This window comes from Bufo bufo, chromosome 2 (assembly GCF_905171765.1).
Source record: "Bufo bufo chromosome 2, aBufBuf1.1, whole genome shotgun sequence".
Lineage (NCBI taxonomy): Eukaryota > Metazoa > Chordata > Amphibia > Anura > Bufonidae > Bufo > Bufo bufo.
Window position 1 is genome coordinate 608,421,486 of NC_053390.1, and position 18,846 is coordinate 608,440,331.

Here is an 18,846-nt window from a genome sequence, read left to right on the forward strand (position 1 = left end):
ACAACACAAATGTGAAAGAGCCCTAAATCATTTTGATTTAAATCAAATCCACCCTGCTTCCAAACATATGACCTCATCATATGGGCAGTCCAGAATTGTTTAAAGGCATAGTAATCTTAGTGTATGTAAACTTTTGACATTGCAGAAAGTAATAAAAATGCCTTAAAACATTCTCTCTCTCTCTCATTATTCTGTCATTTGGCAAATAATAATAATTATTGGTAATCCTAATTGACCAAAAACAGGAAAGGTGTATTTTGATTTCATGTCAGATATTGGGAAAAACATGCATATGTGTCTTTTTATATAGTGTATGTAAACTTCTGGTTTTTAACTGTAGCTTTACTAAAATCCCCCCCCCCCCCCCCCCCCCCAGACACTAGTTATCACTACTCATGAAATGCACAGAAGCATGAACCTTATTAAGGCTGGGTTCACATGAACTTGTCCGGATTAGGTCCGGATGCGTCCCGGTGTGTTGCGGCAAACCCGCGCGAGTAGGAATGCAATTGCAGTCAGTTTTGACTGCGATTGCGTTCCGATGTTCAGTTTTTATCGCGCGGGTGCAATGTTTTTTGCACGCGCGTGATAAAAAACCGGGATCGGTGTTCTGTAGATTGTATTATTTTCCCTTATAACATGGTTATAAGGGAAAATAATAGCATTCTGAATACAGAATGCATAGTAGGTGATCAATTGAGGGTTAAAAAAAAATAAAAAAATTAACTCACCTCCTCCGCGTAGTTCCCGGTCTCTTCTTTACTTCTTTAATGATAAGCTGTCGGCTAAAGGACCTTTGGTGACGTCATATCACATGCTCCAATCACATGGTACATCACCACGGTGATGGACCATGTGATTGGAGCATGTGATCTGACGTCACCAAAGGTCCTTTAGCCGACAGCTCATCAGAAGAGACTGGGAACTACGCGATCAAGAGGAGAAGGTGAGTTAATTTGTTTATTTTTTTTAACCCCTCCAGCGCTATTTTACTAAGCATTCTGTATTCAGAATGCTATTATTTTCCCTTATAACCATGTTATAAGGGAAAACAATACAGTGAATAGACTGTCACCTAGCAACCATGCGTGAAAATCGCACCGCATCCGCACTTGCTTGCGGATGCTTGCGATTTTCACGCAACCCCATTCACTTCTATGGGGCCTGCGTTGCGTGAAAAACGCAGAATATAGAGCATGCTGCGATTTTCACGCAACGCACAAGTGATGCGTGAAAATCATCGCTCATCTGAACAGCCCCATTGAAATGAATGGGTCCGGATTCAGTGCGGGTGCAATGCGTTCACCTACCGCATTGCACCCGCGCGGAAATCTCGCCCGTGTGAACGCAGCCTAAGGGATGAAATAGTCAGAATAGGGTGGGGTATCAGTCCCAGTGATTGAGGTTACTTTTTTCAAGGAGGTTATCCTGTCCGATACCAGTTATTTCGGATAGCATGTTTGTTCATTAGTTTTCATACATAGGATGAGCTCCTGAGGGCTGCTGCCAACTTTACCACTAGGCTATTGAGGTGGATATCTGTTCCCAATCACTGTAGCATTTTTCAAATTTTTTCTAATATCTATTTTGGTAATGATCTTGTTATTTTTGTGACATTTTAGAATGTTTCTTTCACCCATGACGGATTATTCTTTTTAAATTTTTATTTTTTTTATGCATACATCTGGGTATAGAAATATTCTGCAGCCACTCTGACTTAGGCCCCTTTCACACGTAACATAACTTACTACCATACGTTTAAGTGTACAGATTTTTACAATGGATAAAAAAAAACTATAGCTAAACTGTATTCCGAAATTTGGTATGAACAGAAGTAATAGTAAAAATAGTAGAAGAGCAAGCATATTCTACTTTTCGTTTAGAGTAGCCATAGGAAACTTTTTTAAGTTCGTTTTGTGCTTTCATTACATAGTTTATAAAAAAAAAAAAATCACATGAAATATAGGTCAGGGAAAAGAACACGACAAATGATAATATTGGAATAAATAAGTACTATAGAACTTCTTGAAGCTAGGAAGTTTTCTCATGTATTAAAAGTTGCTATTTAGGGTGTGCTGCAGTTTTTTGTGTACCCAATTATGACACTAAAACAAACAGTCTTACAAATTAGAAGGAAAAGTTTTACCTCTACAAACATTTTATAAACTAGCATGATGCAGTGAATATATAGACCTAGAAGATGAAAGGAAGCCCCAGTAGTAGTAACGTAAGCAGTTTCGTTTGAGTGGAGGAAAGGAGCTGTCTGTAGACACTGCTGACTAGGAGCACACAGACAAAGCTTACAGGAACACTTTGCTCTCAGACTAGAAATTAGGTATCACTGAATCAATGGTTCAGGCTTTTATTTGGAGTGATCACATTAATTATTCCACAATCTTCCATATTTATACATATTTTACTTAGATTTTGGTGGCGTACTAACGTTGTAGATAAGTTCCATCTGCCATTGGAAAACATTATTGCTGAACTTCTCTTAATTTTTACGTATAACATTATAAAAGTGATAAAGTTTTATTTTTAGAGGCAATTGATATTTACTCAAGCTTATAATATGATATAAAGTTGAAGGATTTGCCTCATCCTGAAATCCCCTTTACATTATGCCCTATGTGGATATGAAACAAGGGATTGGATCTGCTTTGTGTAAGCCAGAGTGGAGAGCTGATAATAAATAGCTAGTCCTACTCTGATGGACACAGCCCATCCATGTACTACATGGATGTAAATTAAGTGAATGTTCCAGCTAATAAACAGCCAAAAAATATTTTCGTGACAGCTCTTTGACGAGGTCTGAGGAGCTGGACCCACAGGGATCAGCTGATTGTCGCTGCGACTCCCATGTTCAAGTGGTTGTCTGTCAAATGTGAAAATCTGAAATTACTACTAGCATTAGGGTCATTTTATCAGAAAATGGCTAAATAAAATTTGAAAATATGGTAGAGGGTTTAATAAACTCATTTTAGAGAATTCTTAATTAGTTAATAGAGGAAGTCTAAAACTTTAATCTATTGGCCAGAGTTTAGAGCAGTTACAAAGAGTTCATACCCTGTCCTGTATTACACCTACAAGCCATATGAACACTATGTACTGTTTAAAAGGTGTACTCAAGGAAACTGAAAATTTATTGCAATGATTCCCTATAGATTACAGTTGATCGCTGGGGGTGCCAACAGGGGGTATGCGGCTGCACATTATTAATGACCCTGCCAGCAAGTAAAGCCTGTCCAAAGCAGCCAACACCTTTAAAAATATGGTAACCATTTACAGTACACTAAAGTTGGACAACCAATAGAAATACCAATAGAAATTATGAAGGGGAATCTTAGTATTACACAGAAGCCACTGAAGTCTGAAGGTGGCCATATAATTGACCACCACAGCAAGTCTTCAGCGTAAGCATCTCTCTTTGTACCAGTTCTGTGCTCTTCTTTTCTTTGGGTACATAGATAGGGGATGTCACCTGCTACTGATAGCCAAGGGACAAACTACAAGCTGCTGCTGATCTGGCGGACAGCGGCGACAAGACAAGATGCTGGATACAAAGGCCGCAGCTTGTACTGCACCTGGCAGCCTGCAACCACCAAAGTTACGGAGAGGTGACCATCACTGAGTCACGGCAGCAGCTGGAGGACAACAGATAAAAAGCAACATTAGTCAGACAAGGGCCTGTGCTGTGACTTTCTTAGGCTTTATTAGTGATGTAATCCTCCGACTCTCCCAACTGCTAGAGGCCTGATGCTCCAGCACATGTACACATGTAAGATGTGGCTAAAATATTCTAATAGGTGATGTCTTTGTCCTGCCTTTAAAGAAGGATGGTTGGGCTATAATGAGTCTCTTGAGCCCCAGGCAACTGCCCAAACAGCCCTTATTATAATCCTCAACTGGTTTCTAGGCAAACCTGGCAGCGCACTTACATAACCAATTACACTGCAACACTGAAGACAGCAGAAGCAGTAAAATGTTTGTGCCTTGACTCCTGGAAGTCTGGCTATCTCTGACAGTAGAGTGAAAGTAACTAAGGTAAAAAGTCAACCTTTTTAACACCTGAAACATATATTTCTGCAAATGTGGCAAACATAAGGGAAAGAATATTATAATAGTTCATGAACATCCGTTATTACTTGCAACGCTAAACTCTGGAAAATTCCTTAAAAGCACAAAACCATTCCATTAATATGAGCTTACTACTCTTCTAATATAATAAAATATATTATAGACAAAATAGTATGATAAATAATATAGTATATATTATACTACAGGCCACAATTTGTGAAATGAAACAGAATATATTGCCACACACAGTAGGTTCTGCAACCTGCTATAATTTAAGTTTTGATAAATGGTGCCGTATGCTTGAGCACAGATTTTCACATTCAGGACATTTTAATTAATGGTCCTATTAGTCCTTAATGAAAACAAACCACCATACAATTACTCTTCAGCTACACTATTGAAAACTTTCTCCATAACATGTTTAACTCTGATCTGTGTTTCAGAATTACATATAAAATATTTATGGGAAAATATAGATGATTTGCAACTAAAGCCCTATATAGAGATACGTTCATGAGATTTCTGTCACAGTCATTTTAGTGTTTGACCGTGACGCGGTTGCCGTGCAGACTCGTTACCTGTGGCAACGTGTAGTTTGTTGTTTGCATGTGCACTTTCCTTTTATATGGTGTTTTCCCTGTTTTGGTTGGCACAAGGTTAATTACTAGTGGTGTGGTGGGTGTGACCTCAGGCCTCCTTATATATTTGTGTGTTGGAGCCTGAGGTCATAGTTTGTTGGTTGTCAGTCTGTGTAGGAGCTTTGCTCCATGGCTGAATCTGGTGTCTGTGTGAGTCACCCTTATTTATTATATTGTTTACCTTGCCCTGGCTGTGTGTCCCCTTCGGTGTGTTTCTGTTATTCCTCCCTCACCTGGTGTATGTTGTTTTGGTGTGGTCTTTGTTTGGAGGTTTAAATGTTGGTGTGCCTGCTCCAAAAGGGGCTTGCTTTCCTGGAGGGGTTTAAGCAATAGCAAGACTGTGGGCTTCCCAGCCTGGAGCCGTCCTTCCATCTCGGCTGCGGCAGGTAAGTGTGGATAGCATTTGTTTTGCTGCTGTGTTACTTACCTGCCGTACTGCTTATCCCATAGTCTTGCATCCTGCCAGCTAATGGGCCTCTGGGGACACCATTCATCCATGGTGAAGGATGAATGGGTGGTCTCTGCCCTGTCATCAGGGATACCTAGGGCATAGCAGGAATACCTAGGGTTCGAGGTTGGTGAGCGACTAGGAGTCTAGGGAGATTTCAGGGTTGCATTAGGAGGTGACCTGCTCCCTTTTCCCTGCTATCTGGCGTTGCAGCCATTGTCATTGCACGGTGGGGGGTTTTCATTTGTACTACTGTGTCTCATTTGTACTACTGATTTTAATCTGCAGTCATTTTTTTTTTTCTTTATTTATAGATGCTGAATTACCAGAGGCAATGACCAAAACTGGCATCTGTTATAGTGTCCTTAGGAGTTATAGAGATAGATTTTACCAGGGCCAAAGTCATGTGCCATTCTACTCTCTCTCCCCTCATAAGAATACAGGAGTTCACAGTAGTTTAGTAAAGTGCACTGATTTGTAGAACTGGGGAAGTACACTTGTAACGTAAATATTCTTAGTAATGGTGTCTGAAATACTGAACTGACTGATTAATAATATTGTTACATGCATACAAAGGTTTTACCTTAAATTCTTTTTCAATATTGGCAAGTTTGGCTAATTCGTTGCTCAGCTCCAATGCAGTGTGAACAGGATCCTCACTGGAAAGAGACAGATAGGCAGGGCTGGCCAGTCCCTTGTAGGCATTTATCCTGGATCTTGAGTGGCTGAAAGAATCATGCTTTTGCTTTTCCATACAGTCATTACACTTGCAGAAGTAATCATGTGGTCTTTCTATCTTTGCTCCTTTTATCAACAGCATATGCACAACCTCATATTTTTGGCAGTGTGCAGCAAGAATGATAGGTGTGATATCTGGGGAGAACCTAGTGCCATCTTCATCATAGGAATAAAAATCGTCATCCTGAAGCTCTTGCTCACATGGGCTAAGGGTTAGTCTTTTGTTTGCTTCAAAAGCAGAATGATTTAAGATGGCTTCAACAATCCTAACATACCCCTTGCTAATTGCAAGAAGCAAGGCGTCTCCGATTCGAGCCAAATTCTCCTTTTTCAGCAAAAGTTCAGTCACTTCTAAATGTTCATTCCCTACTGCCAACTGTAGGGCATTTTGTCCCATGTAATCCACACAGTTGACATTCAAAGTCTTTGACTCTTCTAGCATCTTTCTTACCACAGGAATGTTCCCATACTCTGCAGCATCCAAGAAGCGCTCCTCTTCTGCAGTCAGGTTTGGTCCTCGGTTGTTAAACATAAAAGCGGGGCCACGGACAGCCTGTCTCCTTCCCTTCTCTCTTATCATGGTTACTCTTCTCATAGATGGGCTCCCTTCACCTGCTCTGAAAAAGAAAGAGACACCAGTTAACCCAACAATCCATAATTTATTCACAGCTTACTAATTACTTATAGTATTAACTATTATTCTACACAACTGGTCATTAAAAAACCCAACCCATCGTAAAGATGCCCATACACATTAGATGAATGTCAGCTGACCACCCAATGTGCATGAGGATTTCCTTACTATGCCCCAAAAGCTGATGACAAGGGAAAGAAGGATCGGGCATGCTGGATTACAACAGACCTGATTCTTTTATTACATGAGAGATAACCTGCCATCAGAGGAGTCTAGGAGTGTTATTAAAAAAATAAGATCAGTTAGTGTATTGAAAATCTTGTTGGTGTTTTTCATGTGGAAACATTATTTATATATGATGGGAAAAATCATATTCAAATTTCTCCAGAAAGCGACACTCTCAGTAAAAAGGGATTTATATTCATTTGCATGAAATTTGCATTTTCTTATACCATACTGCAATTTCAAATGTGACTTTTCATTAATGTCAAACAGTGTAATCTTAGAGAAAAATTATTACCAGAAGTTAGTTATGCTCTAATTTATTACATTCTGATGCTCTTTAATATTCTAAGGGTTATTTCCAAATATCAGGTGCAACCAGCTTTAGAAATGACATGTAAGGTAACATTAAAAGTGGTTACATGGATTGCCAAAAAATATGTAATCATCAAGATCAGTCTCTCTCAAATCCGACCATCCAGAGAAAACTGACTCGCGATCATGTCTCATCTTTTTAATGCATCTATCAGTGTTTACAGTAGGACAAGTTAATTCATTTATCTGTCGGCACTGAACTACACATTCCATTATTTCTTTTTTTTCCAGTTAAAAAATAAACCTTGGAAATGTATAAGATATAGATTATGGTGGTGAGCAAATTTCTTGAAATTCGTTTCAGGTCCGATTCTAATGAAATCAGTCAGAAAATTTGGTTCAGGTCCAAATTGATTCTACTTGAGTCAAAAGTGCTCCAATTCCCCTGAAAAGTTGTATACGACACTCTACAGTCTCCTATGAGTCATATCTTTTCTCTCTTGTCTTTCTTTCGTTTAAATTTTTTTCAAATTATTTTTCTCTTTCTCTGCCACCCCTGTTTAACCACCTCCCGTCTCGCTAACGCCGAAAGGCGTGATTGCTGCGGCGCTGCCAGGTCACACTAACGCCAATAGGCGTCATCTCTCGTGAGCCGAGATTTCCTGTGAACACGCGCACACAGGCGCGCGCGTTCACAGGATCGGAAGGTGAGCGAGTGGATCTACAGCCTGCCAGCAGCGATCGTTCGCTGGCAGGCTGTAGATGCGATTTTTTTTAACCCCTAAAAGGTATATTAGACGCTGTTTTGATAACAGCGTCTAATATACCTGCTACCTGGTCCTCTGGTGGTCCCTTTTGCTTGGATCGACCACCAGAGGACACAGGCAGCTCAGTAATAAGTAGCACCAAACACCACTACACTACACCCCCCCCCTGTCACTTATTAACCCCTGATCACCCCATATAGACTCCCTGATCACCCCCCTGTCATTGATCACCCCCCTGTAATTGATCACCCCCCTGTAAGGCTCCATTCAGACGACCATATATGTTTTACGTATCCACGGATACATGGATCGGATCCGCAAAACACATACAGACGTCTGAATGGAGCCTTACAGGGGGGTGATCACCCCATGTAGACTCCCTGATCACCCCCCTGTCATTGATCACCCCCTTGTAAGGCTGGCTCCATTCAGAGGTCCGTATGTGTTTTGCGGATCCACGGATCCATGGATCGGATCCGCAAAACACATACGGACGTCTGAATGGAGCCTTACAGGGGGGTGATCAATGACAGGGGGGTGATCACCCCATATAGACTCCCTGATCACCCCCCTGTCATTGATCACCCCCTGTCATTGATCACCCCCCTGTAAGGCTCCATTCAGACGTCCATATGTTTTTTACGGATCCACGGATACATGGAACGGATCCGCAAAACACATACGGACATCTGAATGAAACCTTACAGGGGAGTGATCAATGACAGGGTGGTGATCACCCCATATAGACTCCCTGATCACCCCCCTGTCATTGATCACCCCCTTGTAAGGCTGGCTCCATTCAGAGGTCCGTATGTGTTTTGCGGATCCACGGATCCATGGATCGGATCCGCAAAACACATACGGACGTCTGAATGGAGCCTTACAGGGGGGTGATCAATGACAGGGGGGTGATCACCCCATATAGACCCCCTGATCACCCTCCTGTCATTGATCACCCCCCTGTCATTGATCACCCCCTGTAAGGCTCCATTCAGACGTCCATATGTTTTTTACAGATCCACAGATACATGGATCGGATCCGCAAAACACATACGGACGTCTGAATGGAGCCTTACAGGGGGGTGATCAATGACAGGGGGGTGATCACCCCATATAGACTCCCTGATCACCCCCCTGTCATTGATCACCCCCCTGTAAGGCTCCATTCAGACGTCCATATGTGTTTTGCGGATCCGATCCATGTATCCAAGGATCCGTAAAAAACATATGGACGTCTGAATGGAGCCTTTCAGGGGGGTGATCAATGACAGGGGGGTGACCAATGACAGGGGGGTGATCACCCCATATACACTCCCTGATCACCCCCCTGTCATTGATCACACATTCAGACATTTTTTTGGCCCAAGTTAGTGGAAATTATTTTTTTTTTCTTACAAAGTCTCATATTCCACTAACTTGTGTCAAAAAATTTAATCTCACATGAACTCACCATACCCCTCACGGAATCCAAATGCGTAAATTTTTTTAGACATTTATATTCCAGACTTCTTCTCACGCTTTAGGGCCCCTAAAATGCCAGGGCAGTATAAATACCCCACATGTGACCCCATTTCGGAAAGAAGACACCCCAAGGTATTCCGTGAGGGGCATATTGAGTCCATGAAAGATTGAAATTTTTGTCCCAAGTTAGCGGAAAGGGAGACTTTGTGAGAAAAAAAATAAAAAAATCAATTTCCGCTAACTTGTGCAAAAAAAAAAACATTCTATGAACTCGCCATGCCCCTCATTGAATACCTTGGGGTGTCTTCTTTCCAAAATGGGGTCACATGTGGGGTATTTATACTGCCCTGGCATTTTAGAGGCCCTAAAGCGTGAGAAGAAGTCTGGGATCCAAATGTCTAAAAATGCCCTCCTAAAAGGAATTTGGGCCGCTTTGCGCATCTAGGCTGCAAAAAAGTGTCACACATCTGGTATCGCCGTACTCATGAGAAGTTGGGCAATGTGTTTTTGGGTGTCATTTTACATATACCCATGCTGGGTGAGATAAATATCTTGGTCAAATGCCAACTTTGTATAAAACAAATGGGAAAAGTTGTCTTTTGCCGAGATATTTCTCTCACCCAGCATGGGTATATGTAAAATGACACCCCAAAACACATTGCCCAACTTCTCCTGAGTACGGCAATACCAGATGTGTGACACTTTTTTGCAGCCTAGGTGGGCAAAGGGGCCCACATTCCAAAGAGCACCTTTAGGATTTCACAGGTCATTTTTTACACATTTTGATTTCAAACTACTTCCCACACATTAGGGCCCCTAAATTGCCAGGGCAGTATAACTACCCCACAAGTGACCCCATTTTGGAAAGAAGACACCCAAAGGTATTTCGTGATGGGCATAGTGAGTTCATGGAAGTTTTTATTTTTTGTCACAAGTTAGTGGAATATGAGAAAAAAAAAAGAAAAAAAATCATAATTTTCTGCTAACTTGTGACAAAAAATAAAAAGTTATATGAACTCACTATGCCCATCAGCGAATACCTTAGGGTGTCTACTTTACGAAATGGGGTCATTTGTGGGGTTTTTCTACTGTCTGGGCATTGTAGAACCTCAGGAAACATGACAGGTGCTCAGAAAGTCAGAGCTGCTTCAAAAAGCGGAAAATCACATTTTTGCACCATAGTTGGCAAACGCTATAGCTTTTACCCAAACCATATTTTTTTTACCCAAACATTTTTTTTTTATCAAAGACATGTAGAACAATAAATTTAGAGAAAAATTTATATATGGATGTCGTTTTTTTTGAAAAATTTTACTGCAAAAAAAATCTGTAAATTTCGATTAATAACAAAAAAAGTAAAAATGTCAGCAGCAATGAAATACCAGCAAATGAAAGCTCTATTAGTGAGAAGATAAGGAGGTAAAATTCATTTGGGTGGTAAGTTGCATGACCGAGCAATAAACCGTTAAAGTTGTGGAGTGCCGATTTGTAAAAAAGGGCCTGGTCACTAGGGGGGTATAAACCTGTGGTCCTTAAGTGGTTAAAGCAATGAGCATTAGTAAATAACTGTTCCATCATGTATCAAATTGAACTAGCTTCTGCTACTTGTTGTACTGGGTGATTTAGATTTTGGTTAAGACACAGAACTGTGCCTCATTTGGAGAACAATGAAACACATTTTATTGACAGCTGGCCAAAAGTACGAATAGGATAAAGAAGAAAAGAATAAAAATTTATAAGAGAATAAAATTTATGTGAAGGCGCGGAACTGCGCCACATTTTTGGAGAATGATGAGAAAGCTGGTAAAAAGTACTGCCTGCCTGCTGAATCAAATTTTGGCGAAGGCGCGACACATTTACCACAAATAAGTGGTATGGCAGCAACCTGACTGCCAGCAACTTGGCCAGGTGGGAGTTCAGCTTGCTAACAACCTGATTGCTGGGCACATGGAGTTTTCTGGCCAAACATTCCATTATCAATGACTAACGATGTCAAGGACACTGTACTGGTTGTGGATGCGGCGTGGCTGCCACAAAGACGACCTAGTAAAAGAGAACAATCTTATTCAGATTGCTATCCAGTTCTATTTTGCCACTATCTTCGGTGAAGCCACCTCTTATGCGCAGAACTGCATGATATTTTAAAAATAAGACAATTTTTATAGATAGTTTGCCAGAAATAGTAATATTATAGAACAAAATCAAATTTGGGTGAAGCACAGAACTACACCAGATTTACCACAACTAAGTGGTATGTAGCAACTGCACCGTCAGCCATTTGGCCCAGTGGGATTTAAGCTTGCACACAAGCTAATTGCTGGTTGCAAATAGTTGCAAATAGTATTCCGTTTTTGGATGCCACAAGGTAGAGTGGAAAACAAGTAGGAGGAGAAGAAGCAGCTGATGATGATGACAAGGACACTGTATTGTTTGGAGATGCGGCTTCCACAAAAAAAGACTGGGTGAAGGACAACAGACTTGTTCCGAATGCTGGCCAGTACTATTTTCCCACTGGATTCAGTGATACCCCCTCGTTCTACAATAGAGCTCTAGACCAATGTTTGTGTTTGAATGCACACGGCTTATTTTCATCCTGCAGATCTTGCACAGTGGTTTTATGTGCTGGCTTTGTGGAGAAAAACTTCCATACGGGAGATACTCGCACAGAGCTGGCAGCAGCACATTTCAAGCCCTGCCGAAGGTATCAGTGGCACCATCAGTTTCTGCACTCACCACAATAGAAGCAGATCTGGCCATGGCAGTTTTTTGGGAGTTTTTGGCCAAACAGTGCCTCAGCTCTTTATTGCTTACACAGCAAAATTCTCCTCCTCTGATGTCACTTTTTTCTCAGCACACCAATTCAGCTCCCAGATTCTGTCCAACACATAGTCATTGTCATAGTCCTTTGATAAGTTATTGTGAGCTCCTTTTGCCCCCCTCCAAATTTCCTCCTCTGTATTTGCCCTAAGTGCCACTGTGTCCACAGCTAATTATGGCCCTACCAACACCACCATAGCTACACATGTCACTAATTCTACCACCGCCACCAACATAGCTATGCATTGGGTTCCCCAACCTAAGCATGAACCTCTTCCTCATTGTGGTTAAAACACTGGTGCGGACGCTTCTCACACAAGTCATCAATAGAAAGATTATGTTCCATAGCACATGCGGTCTTGTTGCCTCTTAGGAAAAAAGAAGGGGCATAAGATGATTCAAGTAATAAACTTCTCTGGGGCTGCAAGGGGGAGGAGCAGGAGGGATGAGCTGATCCCTGGCTCAAAAGCACAGTTCAAAGGTGACATGGACATCATCCTGCTGTGACTGAGAGGAGGAGTGAGCCATCCATTTCACAATCTCATCTTCTTTGTCCTCATAATAATCTGGAACCTACCAGAAGTGAGGGAGAACTGTGGCCTGCTGCTACTACTATTTCTACTTCTTCTACTGCTGTTTGTAATACTACAGCCACCCACATTCTAAGTCACAGGTCTTTCATTTCCCACTCTGTGGTTTACCAGACATTTTATTATGAGGCCTATAAATGAAAAGTCACTGGTTTGGTACACAGATTGTTAAACAGTATTTTTTTTATGTAATTGACAGACAGAGGCACAATTAAACGTCCCTCCCCTTCTACGTACACACTGTACAGTGGAATTGACCATTTGCAATGGTATATTAACTCAGAACAATGTGTTGAATTAAACTGGATGAAATATTAATGCAGTACATTGCAGTTAATTAAATTGGACAGTATATTTAGGCACAACAATACTTTGAATGAAACAGGTATATTGTTGCACTGAAATGTAATTAACACAGGTACATTTAAACATTCCCTTCTACAAACACACGGGTATTGACACACTGAAATGCTCTGAACTGTTGTATTATAAATGGCAGCAAAAGTGCAGCAGTTTTTGTTTTTTGAGTAATTAACAGAGGCACAAATACAGAGATTATCTTTGCTTGCTGTCCCTAATGAAGCTCACAATCTAAGTTCCCTATCATTATGTCTTTGAATTGTGGTGGAGAACTAACAAACTCCATGCAGATGTTGTCCTTGGTTGGATGCAAACCTAGGACCTCAGCATTTCAGGACCCCACCGAACCACTGTGCTACCCTAAACTATCCCTATAATACCATAAGATTGCTGGCTTGTGTCTGCAATTGCTGTCTGCCAGACACATCCAACACTTCTCACATGGCAGGCTAAGCTCAGAATGGCGTCTGTGCTTCTGAGCTAGCCTACAGCCTGAAGGACCTGCAAAAATCCTGCCCCCTGATTGGCTCACAGGCTGTCAGCCTTTGAGCCAATGAGGATAAGCCCCTCCCTCCCAGGATTATGTGATCCTCCATCTTCATCCTCCCTGCGTTGTTCCCCTCCAACTGTCACAGTAAAATGGCACAGGCACTGTTTTGAGTGATATATCCAAAGCGAATCGCCAAAACTTCAGATTTATTTAGCAGCAGAATTTTTGTGAAATTTTTAATGAATCCGATTTGTTACATTGGAATTGGCTCCATCACAGCCAATATGGCTGACAGGAAGTAGCAGTCAAAAAGTTTTGATCTGTCAAAGGAATAAAAGAGTGGAAAATCACACACAGTCACTTTTTGTTTTGGCTGGAAAAGTGCTCATATTGTAGAAAGCCCATTTATACTGATGGCAAAATCACCTTCCCACAAAACAGCCTTTTGTACAGCATAACTTTCTGAAGCACCGAGCCTCCACACATCTTGGAAAATCAGCATTAATGAGAACTGCAATAGAAAGATTTCTGCTCCCTGACGTTACTCCAGGCATCACTTCCTGGAGAATTTTCTATCTCAGCCATAATGACAACAGACTAGCTATGCATTTAAGACTCTAGGTCGCATTGCCGGCAGTGGAGTGACCTTGTGAATGAACATAGAACAAAAACTTAAAATACAAATGACAGCTCCTTAGGGCCTCTCTATGGCTAGATAGTGATAGGCAAATATTACTGGTAAGATCCTAGATAGAAGTGGACATCCTCTTTAGGGGCATTATTGGCATAGAAAAATAACACAGAGGTTAGTAGCTTTAAGTACAGGTTGACGTATACTTTAAAATAAGACAAAATGTTCAATATTCTCTTTACACACTCAGAAACATTGTCATTTTTAAAGGAGCTTTCTGGGAATAATTAACTATTTACTGATGGCACCTAGCCTGCATTGCCTTTTAAAAGATTCACACTTGCTCCCTGATGCTCTGGTCCTGCGTGCTGGCTCCTGTTCATCTGTATTTCAGTCCAATGACTGGCTTCAGCTGTGATTTGTCGCTTGCATATGTGACCATGTCTATACCTTGATTAGAACATGGATGAATGGGAGTCATTGTGCAGGACCAAAGCAGCACGGAGCTGGTAAGTAGGAATCTTTCAATCAGTCATTCAGTCTATACAGCAAATATTCTCCCTCCAAAAAAAAAAACATTTAACCTTTATAAAGTGACACTTCCACCAAAGAAAAAAATCATGCATTAACAAGTAGTATGTGACTTGTATGTATCTACTTTAAAAAAGTATGGTTCTCTTTTGTTTTATATAATTTAGTAATTTCCCTTAGGCTACTTTCACGCTAGTGTTTTTTGCAGATCCGTCATGGATCTGCAAAAACGCATCCGTTACAATAATACAACCGCATGCATCCGTCATGAACGGATCCGGTTGTATTATGTCTTCTATAGCCATGACAGATCCGTCTTGAACACCATTGAAAGTCAATGGAGGACGGATCAGTTTTCTATCGTGCCAGATTGTGTCAGTGAAAACGGATCCATCCCCATTGACTTACATTGTGTGCCAGGACGGATCCATTTGGCTCCGCTTCGTCAGGCGGACAGCAAAACGCTGCAAGCAGCGTTTCGGTGTCCGCCTCCAGAGTGTAATGGTGACTGAACGGAGGCAAACTGATGCATTCTGAGCGGATCCTTTTCTATTCAGAATGCATTAGGGCAAAACTGATCTGTTTTGGACCGCACTGCCTGCTCCTCACTGTTTACCTTCTCGCCGCAACAATTGCTGTGGTGAGCAGATGTAATTAGAAGTATAGCATCCTCATTCACTTCTATGGGCCTTAGAAGTGAATGGGGACACCATACTTGTAATTACACTGCTCACGACTGCAACTTCTGCGGTAAGCAGATAAACAGAGCAAAGAAGGCAGCACTTATACGAGTGCTGCCTTCTCTTCAAACGGCTGGTCGGCAGGGGTGTCGGGAGTTGGACCCCCGCCAATCTGATATTAATGAGCTATCCTGAGGATAGGTCATCAATAGTAAAAAAAAGCAGACAACCCCTGTAAGGCCCAAACATTTTCAGTCCTTAAAGAGTGAAGAAACTAAATAAAAATCAGCCTACAATTACAATAGTAGCAAGTGTTACATTACTAAAGTGTCATTAAAGGTAACGTATCACCTATATTTGTTTTTTATTTATTAAAACAGATATTGAAAGGTACAATGGGCGGAAGATGACTCACTGACTTCTATGTGAGAGTTTTCTAGACATGTCCTATGACCTGGGCAGAGGTAATTTTGCAGGGAGGGGAATAGATAAGCTGTAACCATCACCTATTGAGAATGGGGGATCCTGTGTTATCTATGCAGAGGCGTTTATTCATTGTAATCCTGTCTATGATTATATTGACATGACTGCTGAAAAGAGAGTGGCCAGTATGAGAATTGCAGGATCTTAAGAATAAGAATTGCAGGATCTAAAGATATTTTTGGCAGATCGTAACATGGAAAATTAAACATCACCAAAAAATCTTAAAAATATGTCTAACATAAAAACTTGACTGCAATTATAATTTATTTTCTGACTGCACATTCCCTTTAATGTTTCTGCAGGAAGAATCTGACCTTACATAGTGCCCATCAAGCACTGATCAATCATTTAGATATCAGATATCAATACTACTTTACAGTTGGCCCTGTAAAAAATTTTGCATAAAGATTCTTGTCATTATCTTATTGTTTAACCTGGTTGTGGGCCCATCAATAAATTACAATTTTTGACTAACTAGACACCTGCTTAATGGAAGACTCTGCTTTGAGATTTACATAATTTGACAGTTGAATCAATGTAAAGTGTTAAGTAATTGAAGAAATTTGCACCAATTTTGAGCTACTGTGCTCTTCTGCTCTACTCATGGTTAAAGTTAAATCCAGAAATCTTCTGGTTTCCTGTTACAGTTATATAAACACACAATAACTAGGGCATATTCGGATGCCTTGTGTCTGTCACTGTACTTGGAGGCCTGTAGCACTGGTATTATAAGTCCCTAAACTTATCCCTGTTATGGGGATCCTGTGGCCACCACAGCCTCTTGGAAAAAATGGCCTCCTCAAACACTGTCCACACAATCCATTTTCAAGGACTGCAGCAGTGGAAAGCAGAACTGCAGCAGAACAATTTTCCACTTTGAATCATTTATTTTGATGCTGCTGTGTATAGATATTGCAATTACATACTTATTATGACGCCCCTGGTGTTCTACTGAATCCCTTTTAGAAAAACCACCAAATGTTTCCAGTGCCAGTGAGAAGAAGCCCTTCTATGCTCACTTTCCCATTGGCTAGTCTGGACAATAGTAGTAGTCACTCCACCCATGTACAAGCAGGTCCAGACAGTGGGACTGGGCATATACTGTATAACTACTACCTCGGGTACATTAGATGGAAGCTCTGAGAGGGAATCAAAACAACGCATAACAAGTAGGTAACAGCAATATGCCTCCCATATTCTTTTATAGTTATACATTAAAAACATGTCCTATGTTACCATTATTAAAATTGGAATGTTCCTGATACTAATACATGCATTGTCTTTTTACCTTTGTATGTTTGGTATGAACACAGTTTTTTTCTTGCTATTTTTCAGATTTTCTTTGTCTGTTTTGGAAATCTGTACTCACAGCACAGGGCTCCAGATGGCGACCAAAATGGTCACCAATGCGACTTAGAATTTACAAATGGCAACAAGACTTTTTAGTCTTGTCGCCATTTGCGACTAGACCCGCCGCCACAGCTCTGCAGTTGAATACAGCGGCAGGGCACCGGAGATGATAGTTCTCTGCCCCGCCGCCGATGTTCTTCTCAGCAGCGCAGTGGAGAAGGGGTCTCTCCCTCCCCCCTGTGCTGCTGCTGCCGCCGCTAATAAGAAGAGAGACGGGAGGAGGAGGGGAGGGGCTGTGGCCACTGCGCCACCAATGAAGATAACTGACCTGTTAATACAAATACAGGAGGCGTGTGCCGGAATCAAATAGCCAGCACCCAACCTCTATGACAGGGAGCTGCGATCCGCTGCAGTTAACCCCTCAGGTGCCTCACCTGAGGGGTTAACTGCAGCGGATCGCAGCTCCCTGTCATAGAGGTCGGGTGCCGGCTATTTGATTCTGGCATCCGCCTCCTGTATTTGTATTAACAGGTCAGTTATCTTCATTGGTGGCGCAGTGCGCCCCCCCAACATCCCAGTATAATAAACATTGGTGGCGAAGTGCGCCCCCCCAACACCCCGGTATAATAAACATTGGTGGCACAGTGCGCCCCCCAACACCACAGTATAATAAACATTGGTGGCACAGTGCGCCCCCCCAACCACTCAGTATTAAAGTCATTGGTGGAAGTGGCAGTTCAGATCGGAGCCCCAGCAGTGTAATTGCGGAGCTCCGATCGGTTACTATGGCAGCCAGGACGCTCCTGAAGCCCTGGCTGCTATAGTAAGCTCCCTGCTGTTGTGTGCACAAAGCCCAGGTCTGCAGGGAGAGTGTGAGGTCCTATTCCCCCTGATAGAGCTATATAAGGGTGAATAGGACAAGGGTTCCAGCCCCTAAGGGGGCTAATAGTAAGTAAAAAAAAAACACAAACACTAAAATATTAAGTTTAAATCCCCCTTTCCCAATTTTACATATAAAATATATAAACAATAAATAAATAAACATATTACATAGCGCTGCGTCCGAAAAGTCCAAATTATTAAAAAATATCTCCTATGCGGTGAGCGCCGTAACAGAAATAAATAAATAAAAACCATGCAATTCGCCATTTTTTAGTCACCTTGTCACCCCCAAAAATATGATAGGACTGTTTTAGCCGAACGTTTCATAAAATGCGGAATGCACGCTGCTTTTTTTGGTGTGTTTTTTTTTGCGTGGTATTGAGTATCGCTACTTTTTTATGGTGTCGAAAGCTAATCAAAATTTTGGTATCGAAACAACCCTACGCCAATCTGATCGGCATAGCGTTGTCACAATACCAAAATTTTGATTCGGTTTTGATTTGGCCACTAAAAATGTAATTTGGCTCCTAAATTTTTCAGTTCAGGAGCCAATGGCTACTAGGTATTTTTTTTAGTCTGGAGCACTGCAGCAACTATGAATGTCCAGGCGGCAGGCACATGACACAAGCATTTTCTACATTGCCACTATCCTTTGTTTCTACCCTGTCATCGACTGTGATCAGTATTGATTGTACGGCACAACGGGTCAAATGGCAGAGATCAGAGAAGTTT

General features: G+C 41.5%; 1 protein-coding gene across 2 annotated transcripts in view; it reads right to left on the minus strand.

Annotated features, from left to right (window-relative positions):
- TRPC3 (transient receptor potential cation channel subfamily C member 3) overlaps nucleotides 1-18,846 on the minus strand; it is a 495,918-nt gene that overhangs the window by 403,008 nt on the left and 74,064 nt on the right. The window contains exon 2 of one of the 2 annotated variants that reach the window (XM_040418404.1): nucleotides 5,747-6,518. In XM_040418404.1, the coding sequence (XP_040274338.1) occupies nucleotides 5,747-6,518 (772 nt within the window). The remainder of the gene's footprint in view (nucleotides 1-5,746; nucleotides 6,519-18,846) is intronic. The other variant, XM_040418405.1, reaches the window with a different exon arrangement.